The sequence below is a fragment of the Bactrocera tryoni genome, chromosome 1 (genome assembly GCF_016617805.1).
Source record: "Bactrocera tryoni isolate S06 chromosome 1, CSIRO_BtryS06_freeze2, whole genome shotgun sequence".
NCBI classification, from domain to species: Eukaryota; Metazoa; Arthropoda; class Insecta; order Diptera; family Tephritidae; genus Bactrocera; species Bactrocera tryoni.
In genome coordinates, this window is record NC_052499.1 from 49,866,367 (window position 1) to 49,890,649 (window position 24,283).

The 24,283-nt window shown below is 38.8% G+C and overlaps 1 protein-coding gene across 6 annotated transcripts in view; it reads left to right on the top strand.

Moving 5' to 3' along the window:
• Positions 1–24,283, top strand: part of LOC120766586 (probable serine/threonine-protein kinase yakA) — a 250,698-nt gene that overhangs the window by 201,120 nt on the left and 25,295 nt on the right. For all 6 annotated transcript variants that reach the window (XM_040092186.1, XM_040092185.1, XM_040092189.1 and 3 more), the window contains one exon: positions 7,535–8,816. In XM_040092186.1, the coding sequence (XP_039948120.1) occupies positions 7,535–8,816 (1,282 nt within the window). The remainder of the gene's footprint in view (positions 1–7,534; positions 8,817–24,283) is intronic.

Sequence of the window (24,283 nt, forward strand, 5' to 3'; positions counted from 1 at the left end):
ACAATGTAATAATCTGAATAACAATGAAAAATATTAATTTTTACTCGACTACTCTTCAGTCTTTGAACTTGTATTATATCTTTTTATATACTTAATATTGAAAATATTTTGTAAAAATTCACTTTTGTTCGAACCACCTCATGAAACCTGTAGGTAGGTAGATAAAGGGGGCGGCAGAACATCCTTGGCTCCGGGCGCCCGAAGTTGTGGCTACGCCACTGCTATTAGGTAAACCAAGACTGGGTCATGAATTGAAACGATTTTAAATTCCACATTAATAATTCGCTAAGTGTGTGCAGCAGGGGATTTCAGTCTCTTTTTTTGCTAAATTTTCCTTGTAATTATTTTTTGGAAAATTATATAATGTGCTGCTAATGCATATAGACCAAATTTAAGACTTTGGATGAAATTATATCATTTGCCTTCACATCTGGATCTCAATGCTGACAAACTGCTATACTTAAAAACTCACTATTTATTACTAAAATACTATTTTGCAAAGATCGCAGTTAGTTTAAACGGATCTTGGCAGTTTTTCAACGGCGCCACATTATGAAACAACTATTTATTTACGCGCTTTGCTATGCTGTTGTTCATACTTCATTGAAGGTTGTTGCAAGTTAGTACTCTTTCTACGAGGTACATTATTTTATAAATCCGACAAGGTATTCTTATAAGATTATCCTAGTTCACCTCTTTAATGAACTGTAACAAAAGTGTTTGTGGTTTCAGTAGCTAAAAAGCTTCATTAAACCCATTTGCACCCATACACTTTTCGGTTTAGTTTGACGCTAGCATCCTTCTAACTGCAAAAAATTTAATTTCGACTTTATTTGGATTAAAGAAGCAACATAAATGCGCCACAAACTGGCCGTTATACATAGTCCGAGCAACAATAATCCGAACAGCCTCAACTTCTGGTGTATGTAAAGAGGCTTTTTCATGGATGTGTATGCGTCAGTATGTGGCAAATGGATGCACATGCAGATTCAGTTCGACTAATGGTGCAGCATCAATGCAGCGAAGGATGGAACTAATCCGAGATGCTTTTGTACGTACATACTTCCTCCTACGATGGGAACAAAAGCACAACAAACACACGCTGATATTCATGCATTCTAATCCACTGCACCAACTGGCCGCACTGCAGCCGAGCTGCAACCAAAGTCTGTTGTACGGTGACCTTTTCGCAAAAAGAAAACGAATATATTCGGCAACTGTGTGCTCAAAAACCAAGAGCGGCAAGCAGTAAGAGGGCTATGAGTTGGTTATTTGAACAGCTTGCACCGCCTGAGGGCGTAGCCTAATCATGCGTCTAATTTGGTATTTACGGGTCAGAAAACTGTGGTAGCCGCCAAAGCCGGCCAACTGCTGGCAGAGAGTGAGCGGAGTATTGTGGCAAAAACTTTTCTTGCCATACCAGCTGCAACATGTACAGTTATGGGCGGACGGTGCATGTCCAAATAAAGCATGGAATGTATGTTACGATAGCACAGGTGCTTGGGTGCATGGCGAGTGCACGGAAGCAAGCAAGAGCACATGAAGGTGAGGCAGGGTGAGTGTGAAATATTGTGAATGTTACAAAGTTGCAATCAAAAACGCCACATCAGTCAAAATACGTATACGTGCCACTCGTAGATGTTCTAGTTTTTCCAAGTCTTTCTTCGCGCTTTGCTGCTGACTGCACGTGTATGCTTGTATGTATGTATGTGTGTTCGTTCTGTGGAAGTGGCCCAACCCATATCCTGCAGGCATTCTGACTTTAATGTGGCGTAGCAGTGACGTGCCGCGCGGTGGCAGGCCACCAATAAGAAGTTGTTGTGCTTGCAACGTTAAAAGCACGCGCTCACCTACTTACCTATGTACCGGCACTTGTTTAAATATTTCTCTTCCCCCTCAGCTAGGTGAGGTTGCTTTTTATTTGGTTGCAGTTGGGTCATATGTTGCATAAATGAAAGTCGAGCGTTGCTTGCAACCAAATCAACTCTGTACCACACTATTTGCGGTGCTGCGGTAATGTTTTCTTATATTTGTGCAACTAAGTATGAATGGACAACATATAACGGGTGATCCAAGTAGACGTACTTTTTTCAATAGTCGTTTCTAAGCAGATCATGCGTGAGTCGTGTCAAGCTGTCACGTTGTTTTTGTTCCGTATTGTTTGTAATTCCATCATGAGAGGACTTAGGCCTGAACAACTTTTACAAATCGGTAATTTTTATTGCGAAAATTCACATTCTAAAAATAATGTGTTTCGAACACTTCGCTCAACTTCTGATCAACGTAATCGGCCTACTGACAGTACTATTCACACATCACATCACCCAACTTGAGTACCAGCATTCATTATTGAATAATATTCGACCGAACAGGCCACGCCCAGCACGCAGTGAAGAAAACATAGCAAACGTGGCTAAGAGTTTACTCGAAGACCGTAGAGAGTCGATTCGGTGCCGTTCGCAGCAACTCAGACTGATGTATGGAACGACTTTGCGCATTTTTCGTCGAGATCTTTAATTGAAAGCGTACAAAATGCAGCTTGTGCAAGAACTGAAGCCGCTTGACCTTCTTAAGTGACATCACTGCGCTCTATGGTCTCTTGAATATTTCCAAGAAGATCCTACTTCTGCACATCGCCTAAATCAATGAATTTATTGAGAAAACACTTCTGAGAACTGATAATTTCACGTTTTGTGCCTGTCGGTTGGCTCACATTCACACCGTTAGACTTTTTCCTGTGGGGATATGTAAAGTTCATTCAGACAATTTTGCTTTAATTCGGGTCATTCGCCAGTTACCAGTCGAAATGCTCGACCGAGTCATCGAAAATTGAACTCAACGATGTTACTTCCACATTTGGGTAAAACTCCACATCTCGGGATCTGCACGACCGATTTCAATAAAATTTGATACATAGTATTATTTTGAGGTTCCTTCCTTGCAGGGCGAATATCGGCTTAAAATAACAAAATAACGGTTATTTCCCATTCAACATAATTTTAAATTTCATCTGATTCTTTCACTTTCCAGTATATAAATGCAAAATCAATCATTATGTAGCATTGAACGAATAGTGCTTTTGAGGTGTGCTACCTTATGACCAAAATTGTCGACATCGGACCGAAACTATGCAAACACCCAGATACCGAATATGTGGACGACGGTTGCTATTGTGAACTTTTTACCGAAAATATCGGTCAATCTGTCTGATGTATAATTGAAATTCGTAAAGAGTTTGTTCCGGCTTTGATCCTTGAGTTGCGAGCGCATAAAATGTTCGGTTACGCCCGTACTTAGTTGGACTTTCTTACTTGTTAAAATAATTTTTGAATTTTTGTGCTTTAACCGCTTTACTAGCCTTCGTTTTATATACATCTATCAGTTTATGTCACGCTAAGAGTAGACAAAAATTTGAATAATGAAATCTAAAATGTGAAAATGCTAAGAATTTTAATGTTTGGGCGCATTTTTTAATATTCATTATGTTGTCCTATTAACCTTTATTTTAAATTGAAACAATACTACAATTCCACCCTAAAAATATGCAACATTTTACGCTGTTGTTTTTATGTGTGTAAATATCCCTATTAATTGTTGCCTACCTTTGGGCAAAAGGAAAAGTTTGCGTTCATCTTTCTTTTTTCTTTCATTCTAATTTGCAACGATAGCACATTATCATCAGAGCAGTACTATATAAAAGTTTACATGCTGCTATGATTGCATTAAAAATCATAAAAATAATAATATTGCCTATATTTGGGCGTACTTGTAAATAATAGTTCATATTTAAGCCCGCCTTAACCGCAATCGCCTAACTAATATTGCCTTAAAAATAGTTTGCAATGCTCAAGGCTATCACGCTGTTTAAATACCTTTTTTCTATTAATCAGTTTTAGCATACAAATTTTAAGTACTCTTTTCTTCTCATTGTACCAACCGTAATTTTCCGTTCTTCTGCAATTTGTTGCAAAATCTTGACTCTTTGCAAAGTTGGAAACTTATTTGAGTGAGTGTTGTTCCCTACTGCCAACCTGGGTGAGTGCGTTTAAAACGGTGAATATATATAGACTTCCAGATGTAAGCTCACTTAGTCATGCGCCTAAGTACTTACTATGTGTTTGCCAGTTGAAAGCATGATTTTAGTGCACAAAGTTGTGGCAAATATTACAACTTTCGTTTCATTATGCATTTTTAGGTAGGTGGGCGTAACCGACTGCTATAACCTCGATTTGCGTACGGTGCGGCTTGTTTGCTGTTATTTTTGTAACTTTTGCAAATTGGTAGGAAAATGGCTTGCCGCTAATGCCACATCAAAAGCGATACAAGGAGTTTACTTTAACGCAAGCACGCAATTGCGCTATCCACACTGCGTACATACATACGTTGCAGCTAAGTGCTTTATAATTTATCTGCACACATACACGATGAAGCATATATGTATATGTTTGTATTTGAGAGCCACTATATCTTTTTAGTTCATGGCAATTACTTTCCAATGAAAGTTGGCCTTAATAGTCTAAGTACATACAATTTTGGTCGTGCAATTTTGTTCTAGAGTTTTTATAAATAATTAATTGCAAGTGACTAATTATATTTGCATTTGCAGACGACAAATTTTAAAGTTTACACCAGTGCGTTGCGTTAATCGTATACCCATGCAGCATGTTGTAATGAGTATAGTAGTTAGCATATTGCATTTAAGTAATAATTTTTAAAGATATTTATTTACGAAAAACCTCACGAAGGGTTCCCTTTATGAGCCGAGTTCGAGGGTGGGTTCCTCTTTAATATTTTTTCGAGAATCGTATTCCTCCAACGTCAAACTCTCAAGTGATATGTTAATTCTTCGTGGTTTCGCATAGAAAATTAATGGAAAATGTATTCCATTTTAACTCAAAAAAGGTGGGATTGACGTAATTAGCGGAAAAATTGCCATACTTTCTCTCATCGCCGAAAAATTTACATTGCGTGCTTGTTTCTATTTTGATTCGAGCATTTTCTGTGTATTTAGATATCTCGATTTTTTTTTTAGAGTATCTTTCCGAATTTTAAATTCCTCTGTACCGGAATCAAGGATCACAGATCTTCAAAATCGGCCAAGTTGGTCTTGAGTTATAAATGATGTAACTAACCCCACTTTGTGTAACTTATATATGGGGTATATGTATATTTATGTGGTTCGCAAAGAAATATCGTAACTTTATTATTACACCATTGTTGCAATATCCCGAAAATATGCTGGAAAGCTACTGGCCTGGGGCGTCTTTCTCAGTATATAATATGCCCCTTTTTGAAGCGAAAATTATTATAATTCTTTTCACTCAAATCTGTTGAACCGAGACACGATTACGCTTTACAACAGTGCCAAGTTTACAAAAGTGCGTCAGTTGCTCTTCTTTTTCGCTGTTTGGCGCCTATTGGAGATTCCAAGTGTATCTAGGCACTTCTCCACCTAGTCTTTCCAACGGAGTGGAGGTTTTCCTCCTTCTTTGCTTCCTGCGACGGGTACTGCGTCGAATACTTTCACAGCTCATCGTTCCATCGAATTCGGTATTTGCCGTTGTCAATGCGCAAAGCACCATACATTTTACGCAGAACCTTTCTCTCGAAAACTCGTAATGCCGACTCATTAGACGTTGTCAACTTCTATGTCTCTGCACGATATAGCAGGACGGGGATGATGAATGACTTGTAGAATTTGGTATTTTTTCGTTGAGAGATGACTATATTTCTCAATTGCCCACTCAGTCTGAAGTAACACCTGTTGGTAAGAGTTATTCTGCGTTGGATTTCGAGGCTAACGTTGTTGTTGGTATTAATACTGGTTCCAAGATGGACGAAAATATCAACGACTTCGAAGTTGTGACTGTCAACAGTGACGTGGTAGGCAAGTCTCGAGTGCGACTACTGTTTGTTTGATGTCAGGAGATATATCATCTTGCCCTCGTTCACTACCAGACCCATTTGCTTCGCTTCCTTATCCAGTCTGGATATCAATATCATCGGCGTGCGCCAGCAGCTGAACACTCTTAGAAGAATGTGCCTTCTCTATTTAGATCTGCAGCTCGAACTATTTTCTTCAGGACTATGTAGATTGAAAAAGTCGCTCGATAGGGAGTCGTTTGATATTCAACGGTTCGGAGCGATTCTTCTCGATCCTGTCGATATTTTGATATTGCTCAACTTCAGTTTACACAGCAGTATTAGTTTTGTGGTGATGAAAAAATCAGACATAACGGCATAAAAGCAGCTCCTTTTCGTGCTATCAAAAGGAGCAACGAAGAGGTGCTGAGTGTCAATCTTTTTTTTACGTGGTGAATATCTGGTCAGATGTTGATTGATAGCATAAATCTAAATTTGGTTGCATATACAGGCAAACAGACGGACATATAGACGGATGTGGACCAATATTATGATTTGACTATTCCTTCTTTGGTTATATCTTCTCCTTGGTAAGTTACTGTTTGATTGTGGAACACTTTTTTTTGCCTAAAAAATTGGAGAAATGACTAAAAAGATCTTAAATGGATTCTAAATGTTAGGTCGTGGAATCACAGAAACAATATCTAAAAGTGAAAGCTGCTCTCGATCATTCTAAATAATTCCTTGTAAATAATAAGTATATGTCTTGATCAAGGTGGCCGCGAAAAAGTTCAATAACATCAACCGTTGTCATCAAACGAAGTTACTTAGTGAACGACTCAAGAGTTTTTTTTTTGTATTCTCTCAAATTTATTGCCCAATTATCGAGGTTATATTTACTATATAACCATAGAATATGTTTCCATCATACTTTACACACAAACACACGTAGATTACAAGAAGAAACCTTTTTAATCGAAAGTATTTAGTATCGCTGAAATATGTACTAGCGCTTGGCTGGTGGACCTTTGTTAACATCAATCGCGCATGCATTACTCCAAAGTTTTATGGGTCAGCAAAGGACGGCAACCAACAAGACTGACGGGCGTCGCAAATTGCGCCGTTGCGTGTCCGCCGTCATTGTTATGCTCCACGGTCGCTGCCGAGATTGTTGACAACGAATTGAAAAGAACGAAAGAAATAATAAATATGGCATATTGTAAAGACGGGCGTAATTAAGAATTTGTAACTGGTCGCTTTCGGTGGCATGTGCGATAAGGGATGAAAGCGGTCTTGGCTGCGGTGTAACAGAGATTATATGCGAAATATAATCATAGGGTTTTGCATGAAATCGTCCAATTAACAGCAGGAGAGTAAAAGATGAATGTTGCCATAGCAAAAAGATTCATTGAGGTCATGTTCGTTTGTAAAAACTGAGCCTTTTGGAGAAACGGACAGTCGGACCCTTCATGAAGTTTAATTTTCTAGCGATAGTTCTGAAAGTAACTTGATTTGACCACGGAAATATTGTATCGAGTATTCCTGAAAGCCCCTGGAAATATGGATCTTTATCTCAGATTCAAAATCTTAACGAAAAAAACTTAAATTAATTTTAATTATAATAATAATTAAAAAAATTTATAATAAATAAATTGTTTTCTTCCTTCCACAGGCTGCACAACAACAACAGCTAACCGCTAGCAACAGCAATTTACGTTCACGCCAACCCGCCGCGATCGTGCGCCCACATTCGGCGGACTTTTTGGAGTACGAAGCGCGCGCCGAATCAGCGGCAGCAGCTGCAGCCACCGCCGGCACCAGCAACCTATCGAACGCCATCAAACCAGATGCAGTGCGCGCACCTCGTCCCAAATCGTCGTTAGACATCAATCGCACACCGGACAGCTTCTACTACTCGGAGGCTAGCTACGCGGAGAAGATGCGCAAAAGCGCGCTTTACTTGCAACATCCAAAAGGCGCTACAAATGCACAGCCACAGCAGGCAGGTGGCTATCGCACCACCGGCGATTTCCTTAGCCCAGTGGGTAGCGGTATGCATACCATCGGCTATGAGAATCCCTACGAACGCGCCTACAAGCGCGGCGAGCAATTGCACGACGGCCAAGGCGCCGCTAGCATGCCGCGCATGAGCCGCAGCAATACAACGACCGCCATGAACACGAGCAGCTTGGCGCATTTGCGCTCGCAATCGATGCATCCGCAAACGCAGGCACTGCTCTCGCCACAGTCACAGTCACAACAGAAGCAGCAGCAACCACCGCCGCCGCAAAAGCCTGTCTATACGCCAACCATGTCGACGCAGCAGATTATTCAGCAGAGCGAACAATTCCTACGCTCGGCAAGCGCACGCCTGCCCAAGCGCAGCGGCGGTTTCGATGATGACTACAACAGCGCGACTACCACTTCACCGCCACAACAACAGCAACAGCAGCAACAGTCGTCATTGCAGTCATCACAGTCACAATCACAATCATCATCACAATCACAACAACAACAACATCAGCAGCATCAACATCAGCCATCGGCACAGGATGGCGAACGCAAGCGTGAAGAGTCGATGAAACGTTTGCTGGAGTGGAAGCAGCGCATGTTGCAGTCACCGTTGACGCGCAAGGGCATGCAACAAGGTGGCAGCAATATGTCGGCCATGTCCAAGCTTGGTAGCAATCCGAACATACTGCTCGCCTCGACGACGGTGGCGAGCGGCGCGCATTATGCCGCCACCAATACGAGCGGTGGCAATAGCAGCGGCGGCAATGCGGTTGGTGGTAGTGTTGTGGCTGGCACTGTTGGCGCGGGTAGTGGTGGCATCACAACGATGGCCGCTGGTGGCAGTCTGGTCGGCGGCGTAGGCGGTATACAGCGCAGTCGTTCGGATGCGCATGCGAACCTCGGACCAGCCGGTTACAATAGTTACTCGTCGGACGATGAAGGTATGTGGCATCTTCTTATATACAAGCATATGTTTTATGGCTTAACTTGCTTCTAACTGTCGCTGCCTTTTTATTGCTCAACAATGCGCCTACGGATAGGGTTTCTATTATGGTTTTCGCAACAAGAAAATAAGAGAAGTAAAAGAGATGATGAAGATGTCTCTCACAATATTTTTAGCGCTTTCTTTAGTCTAGAAGCATTATCAGAAAACCTTATTAGTTAAGACCCAATGATTTTTTTTTTTTTTTTTGAGGTTATTCTGTGCCCATTTTTGAATGTGTTAACTGATCTTGTAGAATTAGAATTGAAAACGGTATGAATGAGGGAAAATGGTAGAAACCTAACAAAATTTTATGAATTTTCAGAGGTAGTATATATTTCGATCATTAGACAAAACAAAATCTAAAAAAAAGATTATTTGTTTAAGATCTGTCACTGAATCAATAAGGACATTTGACGCTGGCGTTATACAGGAATGAGTCTATAATATATCTTTAAACGCACTCCGAATGTCAAGTTCTCTCCCTCCTTCTAAAGGTTAACTCATCTTACATGGAGTTTATAAAAAATTAGAAATCATCCAATACTCAAATAAGGGTATTATTGTCTTCAGAGCATATTCTGATATGTACGAGATAAAATTATCCTCGAAAAGTTAAGTTGTAATATTAACGCGTGACGAGCTGCGTCAATTTAGCCATGTTCGTCTGCCTCTCCGTCTGTATGTCTGCATATTTAGAGGCGAACTAGTCTCACAGTTTCTGAGATATCGATCTGAAATTTTGCATATGTGCTGTACTCTCGAAGAAGCTCATATATCGCACTCCAAAGATATCAGACCTTTATAGCATAAATCTGTCATACAAATTGAACGAACAAAATCACGTTCTTGTTTGAAATTTGTTTTATATTTTAAGTGGCTTTGAGAACCTGTATTTACGCTGAAAAAAATCAATGAGTAAGCTCCGAAGGAAATGGACTTGAATTATTCTCATTATGTTACAATATGAAAAAGAATTTGTCACCAATCTTGCCTTTAAAGAGAAAGCTGGTATTCGATAAGCCCACATAAACTTGAGATTAATTAGTGTAAAATATGTTGATTTAATATATAAAAGAACTAGTGTGATTTCGTACTCGTTAAGGTATTAAATGTGCCTAGCCTTTTGAAGCTTGAAAACAGCCAGTCTGCTTTGGTAGCCTTTCGGTCCTCTTCATCGAACATGTTTGAACAAAAGCACAGTAATTTGCTCCAAATAAATACATAATAAGTGCCAAGGGTATGTATTCCTTTGCGACTAGTCACTGACTACTCTCGGACCAATCGCATTTTTGCGCGCTATGCTATGTTCTTTGTGACTAAACACATAGAAAGTGTCACGGGTATGTGTTCCTTTGCGACTAGTCACTGACTACTCTCGGACCAGTTGCAATTTTTGGGTGGCTATGCTATGCTCTTTGTGACTAATCGCGAACTACTCTCACACTAGTTTTTGTTACATTTTTTGTTATCATCGAAACCTATATTCGAACTTTTTCTTCGCATAGCGCAGCGAAATAGAGTACACCGTTAAGAAACTTTCAGTTTTAATATACATAGTTTTGTAGCCATTTAAGTCTAATTGGCATTTATAAAGTCTACAAAAAAACGTTAATTGTACCAAAGGTTACGTCAACACTTTAGAAATATTCACAAAATCAAAAGATAAACATTTCGACCGTGTGAAAACCATAATGGAACCCCTGCGCATGTCATTGTTGTTGCCTAATTTTTTATGTTCTTATTTTGCATTCTTGAAATTCACGATATTCGCGTGCATTACTCGCTATTTATACAAACATATGTCAAATTATCTATTATATAATATACGAGCTCTATTATTGTATGTTTTTTATGTACTTAAGCCTCTCTTATGACACACAAACTCTTGCCTGTTATATGCCTCTTCATATCCCTCTTTACTTTGCATTTCATCTTTTTCCTTTCTCTGTTTATCTTTCTCATTTGCCTGCAATTTCATTTGCTTGCCTCCGCTATACTATTCTTCTTCTTCTTCACCGTTTTGTAAATCCTTTTTTATTTGTCTCATTCTTTGCATTGTAGTTACTAATACTTTAGACGAAGAAAAACTCTGCTACATTAAATTCTTGCGTAAGCCTTTGTTATTTGTTTGTTTATTTATTTGTTTATCGTAGCTGTAGCATTTGCATATTATTTATACTTATTTATTATCTTCTTACGACTGCGTTCGCTGCCACAATAGATCTGTGATAACCCTTTGACGGCTGCTTGGCTTAACTGCTTAGTTACCGCTACCTCTATTTATACATATGTATTTATACACACACACTCACACACACAAAATATAAAAAATTGTGTATTCTATGTATAACGGTAAATGCTTAACTAGCACAGCTGTCACTTGAATACCGTTAGAATGCAGCGTTGTGCCATTGCTCTACTTTGCCATACACTCGTTACCCGCTAGCTGCTCTCCTCACTCGCCCCTTCCGACGCATCTGACTGACTGACTTTCAAAACATTTCACTGTTGCAATGCCATATTCTACCGTGACTCATAACTTTGCCCTGCTGCCAGCGCAATGCCTCAGCATCCTTATTATTATGGCTTTTGTCTTCTTCTTTCTTTTCCATTTTGCTCATTTTAATAAATTTCTCTCGCGCATTGCTTGAAAATGTGATTTTTACCGCATTCACATTTTTTTACGACGCGAAAGCGGCAATACAACGGCAATGTGACTGTAACGTCTGCACTCGACGCAGTGAATATGGCCGCGGCGGGTTGCCATCATTCACTCACCGCCAGCAGAGTCACCGGCTGACTGACCTTCTCGTGTTCATTTTTACTGCTATTGCCGCTCTTTAATCCTTTTGATGTGATTCCATGTGCTTTTTATGAGATTTTTAGGTCGCGGCACGCGCGTACATAACTTGCAGCTGTTGCAATGGCTGCTGCTGCCGCCGTTTCCCCGGTGTGTCGCAGTGGCAGTTGGATATTTAATGAAGGTTAGCTTTTTAAGCGGTAAACTTATTTACTGTTATTGCTGTGGGAGCAGCGCACACGCTGACGTCGGGGAGCCGAAGTTTGAAGTGTTCGCGAAAATTTAAATATTGGCACAAAAGCCTCCGGGCAGGTTGCGTGGAGATTTAAGTTAATATTTAATAGATATTGTAAATTGTGTTAGTAGTAGATTGAAAAAAGTAATCAATTTTCAGAGAATGGCATTTTTCTTAGTAAAATTTGTATACCAAAATGAATTTTTAAACAGACCAAATTTAATCTTCGTTATCGTTCTAAGTAAGTCTAGTCGCCGTAGCTGATGAATATACCTGTCATAGAAACTCTCATCCATATTGACAAAAAATAAAACGGTCTACTGTAGTCCCTAGGTTTCCTTGAGGTGAATTCGTCACCAGAAAAATCATTCATCATAGACAGAAACAGTTAACATTCACTTGGTGTCTGCTCCGTATTATAAGGAAGATGCATAAAAACTGACTAAAAACCTCCCGCAGCTTCTAGAAACCCACTAACGATGTGAGTGGATTGGCGTTGTGCTGATGGAACACAATTCATTTCCTATTGACCAAAGCCGGCCGCTTCATGGCCACTTGTTGACAGTATAGGTCCGAATTAAGAGCTTAGCCGTTATAACATGAATGAAATCCTACCAAATACATAACAAAACCTTCCTAACCGTCAATTCTGGCTTAGTCACTGTTTGCGTCCGCTAATCAACCGTGATCATTATGACATTGTCTTAAGTAACCCACTTAACAGCACCAGTATCCGCTGCAGAAATTCTTGCGATTCTGCAAATTAACAGCAGTTTGCAGATGGAAATTCATTCCATGAGAGTTTTAGGTTAGCCATCTCGTTGAAATTGAGCCCCTATTTAAATAGATCCAAACAGTTTTTTAGCAATGTTTTGCTCCCTAGCGAGGAATCTGCGATAATGATTAACCTTTAGGGTTAAGTCTTCATGTACATACATATCAACTAAAGAAAAGTTTGCATTAAATATTATGCAGATCTTTCTAAATCTCTGTTTTCAGTCATATGTCGGTTGTCTTTTACATTTCGCGATTTGGCAACCCTAGTGTTGCTATCTAGCAGCCCGCAACTGGTCGTAAGGTTTGACATTCTTGTGTATAACACACTCATAACGTTTAGACATGTGAGTGCTGCATGTGTTGTTTACAGCAACTAAAAATATTCATCTCGGACAAATAATACCATTTTAAAAAAATAATTTTACAACTTTCGGCGTGGAGTAACTCTGCAACAAAGCACCGATGAATTTTATTAAATTTTAAATATAATATTAATTAATAATTTATAATATATATATAATTATTAATAATATAATTTAAATATAATTTTTGGCGATAAAAGTTCATTAAGAATCAGTATTTATCAATGGTATGGTGAATTCAACCGAGGTCGTAGATCACTTCAAGACGAATTTCGTAACGCTTGTTCAAAATCAGTTGATATTTCGGGAACTTTTGATGCTGAGCGCACGCGCATTTTGTCGATCGCTCAAAAACAAGGTTCGTGTCATTTGATCTGTCGTAGAAAGGTGATTTATTGTGGAATTTTTTGTATGAGTCCGTTTCAAAACAAAAAACCCTTTTTTTTTTTGGAAAAACTGGACATATCGCAACCATAACTCTATAAAAACAGATACAAGTTAGTTCTGAGTGTTGCACAACCATTTGTTTGCCAGTTGCTTTCAAAAAATCGAGAAAATCGTCCACCTCTCACGCAACGAATGAAACAACATTTCTTAGGACTCAAAACATCAATTTAATGTGTCGTCCACCATTCTTTTTATCACCGTTCGTCAAAAATAAACTAATATGTCAAAGTTTTTTCAGACTTAAATACGCTGTTGATGCGTTCAAAAGGCATGTTTTGCTGATACCTCAATCAGAGTGACAAAAGTGCTTCGAAAATTAGTGCAAACCTATTGAAAAGTATATAGGTCGTAATGGAGAATATTTTGAAAAAACAATGCAGCAGTTTTGGATGACAAATATTTCTTTTTCTTGACTAATCACGAAATAAAATTACTTCAAAAGCATAAACTGTCCTAATTACTTACCAAAAACGTGCCCTCTTTACAATTCTTAATCAAAATTCAGTCTCTTTAATTCAATTTATCCTGAACTTTTATTCATTTGGTCTTTCAAAGTTTATTTTTACTATTTCAGTATTCTAAAAAATATGATTGTCATTCATTATTCCGTTATCACCGTATTCAGTAACTGCGTCTTTAGGAGTGTATGGTTGACTAACAGTTGGAACTATTTTCACTGGTTTCTATTTTCATTAGTTGCAAACTAATTCTCAAAACGTATAGATAAAAGACCCCAGCCAATCTCGCTCCAGCATTTTTTCATTGACTTCTTCAGTAATCAACGGTCGACACCATGCCATCTCTTTACCTTTTGTGTACATATTTTGTACTTTCGAACATTTTGGAGTATGCCCATATCATTGTCAGTCAGTTGGCTTTCAAAAGCAAGAAATTTTCACTAGTTTTCAGCAAGTTAATTACAATGGAAATACGTTATTGTTAAGTATTACTGTTTGCCTAAGCCAATAAATACATCACTGCTCCCCCAAAAATTCATTCAAATAGCAATATCGTAAATGTTCAGCCCATTTCCAGCATTTATTTCAATTAGCATTAATAATGAATGTGATTTCTGATTTGGCGTGGGCGGAGTGGCTGATCTTTCCTATAATTACCTTCTTTTACATATAAATCTCTTTTGGCGCATCGAAGATTCACTGAAAGACTCTATAAATGGCCCACCAGCATTGACCCGCAGCTAATACCAACAACGTTGTGACCATAAATAAATTCAATTCGAATTGTAATAGACATGCTCATCAAGGCAGCTGCCACAAAATATTAATGAATGCTTTGCGACCAACGCGGCGTATGAGCAACTTAAACGTGTGGGTGTGAAGAAATCGAAGTGAGGGACAGGCAGCTAGCAAAAGTTTAATGTGAATGGCAATACACACACATACAAATATATTAAATTTATTGAAGATATATTTAATTTGTCTGTTTAGGATTTGCGTAAAAGCTAATTATCCAGTTGTGGGTAGCGATTCAGTAAATTTGTGTGAAGGTTTCACAATATTTTTGGGTTGCAACATTTTAGCTTTTGCAGAAAATATTTGTAAATTGCAATTATGATCCTTAAAATTGCTTAAAAATATTTTTTTATTTATATAAATTTTTATTTTATTTATATAAATTAAAAAAAATATATATTTATTTTGAATTTTGCTTTGTCAAAATAGTTGCATCGACTACCGAAGCGCCTTAAAAATCGCAAACAGGAGCAAACAATTCACAAAACAATAAAATAAACGACGCCAATTGCCTTCCTCTCGAATCTTCATCCAATTTTATGCACACTTCTACAACAACATAAATAGCTTTACAAAAGTTATGTTAACAAAAAAATATTTTCATTTCGACCTTTTTTTATTCATTTGCTGCTATGAAATTTGACTATTTCCTGCAACCAAAACGAAATTTTTTTTGCATAACCTCAAAAAGTTTCATGTAAAAAGCATAGGTGGCATTCCACACACACTCACATGCATGTAAAGATATGTAAATACGTTCGTACTTTTACGAAACTTTTGCGCAACTTGTCTATGACATAATAAGGATGCGGTTGTAAAATAAATTCGCTTAATATATCCTTCTTGTTGAGTTGTTGACTGGCAAAATTTTGCATCATTTCCGTTTGTTGTACTTCGCTTGTTCGCCCAATCATCGGGTGGCAATTGAGTGAGAGAGTAAAGAGTAAATATTACACTCCTACTAATACGGTCGTTTTCAAAACTGTGGTAATAATTATTATAGAACATTTGCTAATGTGTACTTGCTTCAGAAAAGACTAGGTTTCGAAATAAATTTAGCTTAATGAAGCTTTTGTTTTTTTTTTCAATAAGATAATATCCTTAGAAACATTTCTAAAGAACTGTCAGCAAAATACAGTTGTCTAACAAAAATAACTTCTTCCAGTACTAAATTATTCTAAACTTAAAAAAAAACGAGTACCGTATACCATTGAATGCGTGACCACCACTGCTTCTGTTGTCCATTCAAGGATCTCGAATCGAAGGGGCTTTTCGCTGGAGCATTATCCTTCATGCAAACAACATGGCCTAACTAGCGCATTCGTATTTTTTATTTGCGTAACTATATGTCACCATAGAGCTCATACTGTTCGTGGTTTCTTCTTCTTCCTAATTCATCGCGCACACCCACGACTATAAAGATTTTGCGAAGAACAGTTCTGTCGAATGCTTCAAATGATTTTTCATCTCGTTTCGTCATCGTCCATGTTTATGCATCATTAAACAGTTAGCACTAATAACTATCAATGTTTCACCTAGAAATTTGCAGGAAAATATATATACATATATATCTGCATATATTAAAGTATATACAATATATCAGCATATATTAAAGCGGATCGAGCCGACGATTTTTAAGGGGCCTTAAAACTCGCTGGCTCCTTATAAATCAACCTGCCCTAATATATATTTATAAGGAACCAAAAAATGGAAAATTCTCGTATGCAGAAAATGTTTTACGGATTATTCTGAACGCATTTGTCTAAGAGCCTATGTGTCGGAAGCCAGTTTCGTGACAGCGACATTTAGCTTACTGGAATATGACAAACTTATTTATCTGTGGTTCAATGTCGTAATTTTTCAAAGGCAGCACTAGAAGTCATGCTGAAGGTCACAGTGCTTCACATGACTGCAGAAGGGATATATAAGGTAAATAACTCCCGTCTCAACAAATCAAAGTTTTAAATGAGGAGACACCAGTGCCACTTCTGCTATCGACATTACCAAAAGGGTAAATTCGACAAAGACGATTAAAGTTCCTCTCGGCAGTAAGGCAGAATAGAGTAACTCTATGCTTAAGGAATAGCACTATTAAGTGCTAAACGGAAGCCTCGAAAACGTGGAAGGCATTGGTGCAGGCATCACAAGATCGCGCACCAAACTTTCTATACTCTTATAATGTTTTCCGAGCATTATCCAAACAGAAATTTTTGCTACAAGTCTGTGTGTAGAAATAAATCTCCAACACAAATATTGCAATGAAAGTAAGAATTGCTAAACTCAGTGTTAGTCAGGCGGCATTTAAAGCTATCTGAGCTTACGAATTTGAATCGCCGTTAATACGTGAGTGTATGGAATAGCTGAACAGCCAATCTGTCTGCAATCGAGTGCAACTCATCTGGGTGCCAGGTTGCAAAGGGATAACCGGAAACGAACTGGCTGACGAGCTTGTACTGCGGGTGCTTCCAGTTCTCGAAACACTTTTTATAAGCACTTTTTGCGATGCTCTTCAGCTACTCCAGCGCATTTTGTTTTATCTCTTCCAACGACTGAAATCCATCCATGGAGCGGCAATTTCAGTTTGGGGAACAAGAAAAAGTCACAGCAAGCCAAAACTGGTACATTCTGTAATTGATCGATGGTATTCATTGAGTTTTTGGATTAAAAATCATAAACCCATATCTAATCGGCGATTAAAATGCTCTCCACGAATGTGAAATCGGAATTTGCACTGTCAAGCATTTCGAAAAAGACCTCTTTATATTACAATTTTTGAAAAAAAATTCAGTTTCATCGGGACATGTCGAGGTCGACTTCATACTTAAAATATCCACACAAATTTCATTCCTGACGATTTTCAAACAGCACCTTCTTGAATTTTTTAATATTTTCATAAGTTGAAGAGTTCGACCAGAACGATGCATGTTTTCAACGATCTCTCGACGCTCTTTGTGGTGAACACTCGTTGGCTTGTGTTTTTGGTAAAGCTGCATCACCGTAAGCCTTTTCCAACATTCACAATGATTCTGCACACAAAATTTGATAAGAAATACAAAATTTGAGACAAATTCTTTCTTCGATATTTTTATCTATTGTAAAAATACCAAAAGAATGTGTACCGACTTAAGCAGATGCTCTAAACAAATTGATTGACAGATTGCGCTCATATTTGACGCAGTGATTAAGGACAGTCCTATTAACTTAGCAAAATATATCTTTTTAAATATTTTTACCCTAGGAATTTAAATTACAATTGTACTTTTTTGTCACAATTGGATTACTTTGACAGCTGGTTAGACTGCTATCCCTGTAGGTATCTCTATATTACATATTAACATTTTTGCAAGTAGTCGTTATCAATTAAGTGTATTAAAAAAATGTCTAGTTATTGCTTTAATGGCAACTCTTTTAGAGCAAATTGTTTAGCTCTCTTTTAGCGTACCTTCAATGTAAAGAGCTTTAATGTTTTATTAGTCTTTCACCATTAACCTCAAACTTTTACAAGCGTATGCGGCTAGACTGGCATATGTCGGAGAAAATATAATTTTTTCTCTTGAAAACACAATGTTGTATACACATTTACATACACATATAAAAAGCATAAATTTAGCCAAAGCGCCATATGTTGCAACAACCAACATTGGACTAACATGAATTCCTCTATTTTAACAACCGAAAGACATGTGAATATAGACAATGAGAACAGCACGGAATTCAACATCGATAATGACAACGACTTTGTATATGTTGTATATGTTGGATATAAATATAGCAGATATACACTAGCATATATCTGATATGTCTAACTACGTAGAACTGGCAGCTATATGCAAAGGCGAAGCGACTAGCATAGCCCGAAGCGAAAATCAAGTCACTGGCATTTAGCAGAGTGGCTATATTGTGGCATGCAAGTATCGTTGTACAGTACATACATATGTATGCATTTACTTACTATATACTTAAACCGAAAACATGTACCTGCGTGCTTTCCTCACTGTCCTTATTACAGTGGCGTGTGGCTGCGCTGCTGCCGTTCATGATATCAAACATTAAAGCATGCAAGGTTTTTTTTAATAACCTGGACAAGGTATAGCGAAGTTTGTAATACCAAAAAGAAAACGTCAGATATCGTATAAGGTGGGCAAAAAATAGTTAGGCTTTTTAATTTAAATTTGACGCAAAAAGCCATTGGTTGAAGGGCAAAAATTACGTCAAAACAAGTCAAAATGCAAGGTTATGTTGAGAGTTTTCTTCAATTCTCGAGATGTGGTGCACTCCGAATACTTTCAACCGGCCACACTTTCAACAATAAATACTATTTGAGCGTTAGGAGTAGTTGGCGCGAAGCTATTCGTAAAAAACAGACCGGAATTATGGGCCGACAACTCTTTGTTCTTGCACCACGATAACGCACCGTCGCATACTGCATTAATTCCTCGTGAGTTTTTCGCCAAATTTTCAACCAGTATCGTGCCGCAACAACCGTATTCTCCTGAAATAGCTTCTTGTGACTTCTGGCTGTTTAGAAAACTCAAATTACCGCTCCGGGAAAACCATTTTGAGTCAATTGCAGCCATTAAACGTGAATCGCTAGGCGCGTTGAAGGTTGTTCCGGAAATTCAATTTAACAACTGTTTCGATTTTTGAAAAAAACGTTGGCGCAAGTCTAGAGGGGCCATGGGGAATTATTTTGAGAGCAAGTACATAGCATAATTTAAGAATTTTAAAATTATGAACAAATTCTTACTATTTTTTGCTCATAGTAGTATACCATAAATGATCACCATGATGAGTTGAGTCGATTTAGCCATGTCCTTTTGTCAAGTCCTTCAGTTTTTGATATAAAGATCTGATATTACGTCCTTTTCTAGCTAAGAAGCTACTTATTTTTCAACCGCTTATATTGAAAAGATATCGTAACGAAGTTAAGCACTGAGTGTTCCCTAAGGTTATGCTTCGGTATATGATAAAATCTTCCAGAGCAAATCACTATAGCACGGCAGCTATCGTACAAACTGAACGATCAAAATCAAGTCCTTTATGGACTTCTTCATTTGTGAAGGGTATTCTCGCTTCGGTGCAACTGCAGCTAACATTTTTTCTTGTGTTTTTTACCGTTAATATTATTTTTTAATTTTTACAGTGCACATGTTTGTTGTGGCATTTGCATTGAGGATTTATTTAAGTTGTATTTATTTTTTCTTTCAACGAACTACAAGCTGTGGCGCTCACATTATGCATGTGGTTGTGTATTTTGCTATATTTTTTGTTTTTATTTTTATTTTTAGTTTTTTTTTTTGTGACGTGATTACTAGCACATGTGCATGCACATAAATTTAGGTTAATATAACAGTTTTTCGCTTGCACATATTTGCCTTGCAAATTAAAAAAGCACACACACAGCTGCTGGGAGGAGCTCCTGACGAGTTGTACAGCCGGCGCGCTTTTTATTTTATTTTATTTTTTTGCTCGTTAGACTTTTGCGTACCACGCCGCTGGCAGTACGTAGACTTAAGTAGCGGTTGCATTTAGTTTCTCTTATATACTAAATATTTTTTTTTGAAATATCTTGTAGAATATTTTTTTAGATTTTTTTTTTAATAAAATTTTTTTATTTCTTTAATTTTTTTTAATTTTATAGATCTTATATTTCTCAAATGCACTTCGTTTTTATAGTTTCTTCTTGTTTACTAATATTATTTTTTTTAATTTTATTTCTCATACATATTTATTTTTTTAAAACATTTTTTTCGTATTCAATAATATTTATATTATTATTTTTTATTTCCGATTTTTGTGTTTTGTGGTTGGTGGTTGCCTTGTGGCCTTACAAGTATATGTATATACATATGTATACTATTCCATTCGTGCATAACAGCGTTGCTCTGTTATTGCGATACTTTTCGAATTTTAATATTTCACCCTGGGCTTTGTGGGGCTTAAACAACGTTATTTAACTGTCTGTAACTGTACTTCTTGCAGTCAATTTAGTGTTTTCTCTTATATATACACCTTTAGGTTAGTATTTCTTCAAACTTTGTATATAATTAATTTTTTTATTTTTCCTTTTGCTTTTCACTTTCCACCTCCCTTTTCAGTAGCTTTCCTTCTTTACTTGCTTAAAAACTAGAAACTGGGTTAATTGGTGCACTCAAAGTGGCTAACTGTACTCACTATTGGCTGCAAAGCATTTTTCACCTTCAATCTAACCCACAACCGAAATTAATTTATTTACCAAATAAATTGTTTAAAATAAAAAAACTTCGCACTAAATTCATCAACATTTGCAAAATATTTTCAGTATCCATTGTTGAACTTTGTTTAATTAAGAATTCGTTTTTTGTTTTTCTTTTTTCCATATTTTTTGTTCGTATTTTGTTTTGCGTGTACAAAAATCAAAAAAAAAAAAAAAATAAAATTAAACACATTTTGTTTGGTTTTTATTTGGAAAATTGTAATTTTTGTAAAATAAAAATCTCCACAACAAATCCAAAACAAAAAATAATAATCATAAATAAAACACCGTTAAAACTGTAAACTGTACAACAAATCGTATGCGCTGTGTGCCCATAAAACCCCCTGTCAGATGGAGACAACACAAACGGCAGGCCGGCAGGAAGGTCCACCACCACCACAACCACAAACACCACTACCATTACTACCAACTCTGTTATCACTACTACCACTACCACTACTACTACTCTAGCTGCCATTACTAGTTTAGCGACAGGTGGCGGCACTGTCTCTAGTGCCATTAGCGAAGCGTCAACGGCTGCAGCAACAACAACACACGCTGCTGCGGCTGTTGGCCAAGCAATTGAGGGTGATAATAAAAGTAACCCAACAACAAAGTCAACAATTACCTTCGCCGAAACGAATACAGGCACAACAGCGCACATACCAACAACAACAATAAGACAAACACCAGTACAAACGAGCACTCTATTGCGCGGCACAAAGACAGTTAGCGACAAGACGGACGCACGCGAAATAGCGACAGTGACAGCGCCGACCGATACCAATAGCAAAAACAACAACACAACAATGCTAGCAGCAACAAAAGCGCCAATTATACCGAAACCCATACTGAAGAACAGTGGAGATAGAACAAAGCCCAACGAGACTTATGAAAGCCAAAGCGGAACGTTGGCACAGCACGTGAAATTGCAACTGAATATGGCGGCGCTTAAGGATAATGCAGCGGTGCCACCGGAAGTGCCTATCCTACCCAAGAAACCGGCGCCGAAATCACCGCAAATTACCACATACACACCCGTCTACACCACAAAGACACTGACGCCAACGCCTTCACCATCGAAGACTTGCGAAAATGTGCAATTAATTGAGAACAACGAAGAGGGGAGCGGGCACGCCGTCGAGTTGACGGATGAAGTGGAGCTGCAGTTGGAAGAGCAAGAAACCGTCGCTGATGATGAGCAGGAAACCGCAGACACTACAGATAATTATGATGCCGGTAATGTTAAGCGTGTGGTGGCGAGCGACACTACTGAACAGACGCACGAACTCATGACAGCGAAAGAGACAATGTCAATGCAGACAATAAATGAACAGGAGACGCCAATGTTGGCGCAGTTGCAAGTTTATCAAAGAATTCAAGAGGCTAACTTGAAGGCGGTGAGGGAAAAAGAAGCAAAGGATATGTATGTACCAGTTAAGGAAAGTGTCGTGCAGACTGCAGAATTGCTGGTTGGAAGAGAGACGGCAGTTGTGGATGAAAATTTGAGCAGCCAGCTGAAAAATGAGCCCAACATAGCTGAGTGTGATGCAAGAGTTGTCACAACTGACACTACTGCAAATACACGAGAAGACACAGATGAGGACGACGACACGGTGGGTGAGGAATATACCGACGATGATCTCGACGAAGCTTTGGCCATAGAAGCAGACGCAGAAGATGAAACTGCAATGCCAACAGATAACCAAGCACACACTAATAGTCAGCTAGCTAGTACGGCCACGGATACTAGCATAACGGTAACAGCTGCAGCTGAGCTTAAGCCAGTAATTGCGACAGAGCCGCGGGCGCCTCTTATGGCCGCGCTGACTTTCGACGAGAATCACTATCTGCCAATGACGCCGAAAAAGAGCGATTTAGCGCAGTCTGGCAATTTGACGTTGATAAGTCTGCATGATTCCACCACAGAAGAGGAGAACCCCTATGTAGAAATGAGTAAAAATCTGCCCGATGAAGATTCCAGGTCAAATTATGAGGTTATGTGCATAAATCCACACGACGGTCCAGCGCTGACTAGCGCTGCTGTCAAGGCCAAGCAGCTGCAAATACAAGCAGAGCCTGTGTATATGGAATTAAGCGCAGCCAGCAGCCTAAGCGAAAGTGGCAGCCATACAGCCGCCGCACTCAGCAGCGCTGCAGTGGCAAGTAACTTGTCTCAACTGCCACCACCATTGCCGGCCGATGAGTTGCACAGCTCATCCGGTAGATCGACATTGAAGAAAAACAAAAAAGTCACCGATACACTGAAGAAGAAAGCGAAAAAGTCCAGCGCAGAGCGTGCACAATGCAAGCGCAAAGATCTACCCGATATACTGAAGCAGTCGCAGAGCACAATGTCACACGTATCGGATAGTTCTGACGCTGACGATGAGTCTACAAAGCATAGCGATCTCAAGAAGATGCGCTCACGCACACGCTTCAGTCTATCGGACACTTTCCGCCCGGCCTCATATTATCTAGGTGCATCCACACCACTGGCCGATTGTGCCGAAAGCTCTGATAGTGAAATAGTTTCGCCGCCGCCTATACCAGCCTCACCGCCGCCAATGGAGGACTTGAAAACGGAGGAGATATTCTCGTCCGAGCATTACGATACGGTGAAGCGACGCGACAGCAGCAGCGGCAGCGTAACGAAGATCAATCTATCGTACGACCAAATACCGAAGTTACATGCAAGTAACACTTCGTTGAATAGACAGAAGGCCGAAACGACCTTAAAGTGTAGTCGTTTATCGTTGCCGGATCAGTTCTCGAAACAACGCAGTGCCGTACATTTCAAGCAGCCACATGCAGCTGCGCTGCTCAAGCACCACGAACGCACGCTCTCCGACTCGAATTACAGTTTTCAAACCGACAACAGCTCCAACACTTCGTCCGACTTTGATTTCTATAATAAACTGAAGCAAAACTCACCCTCATATGTGGCGTCGCCCGGACGCTATCCATCGAATAGTTCTTTGCCGCAGAAATTCATGCTTAACGCCACGCCACCGACTGGCGACAGTAGCGAAACCGATTCGGCGGTGGAGTTTCGTCATCGTCAAGGCTCGGACTCTGAATTGGAACGACAACGTTCTCGGCGACCACTATCCGAAGAGTCTATTAGCGAGATTGAATCTTTACGCGAAAAATTCGAGGAGACACTGTCACATGACTTAGATACTTATCTCAGCCATTTGCAATCGAACGATTTGTATCTTTACCAAAACACGCTTTTGGACACACCACTTACCGTCGGCTCCACGGAACTGCTAACGAAACTCATAAAACCACCGGAGACATTCCGCAACAAA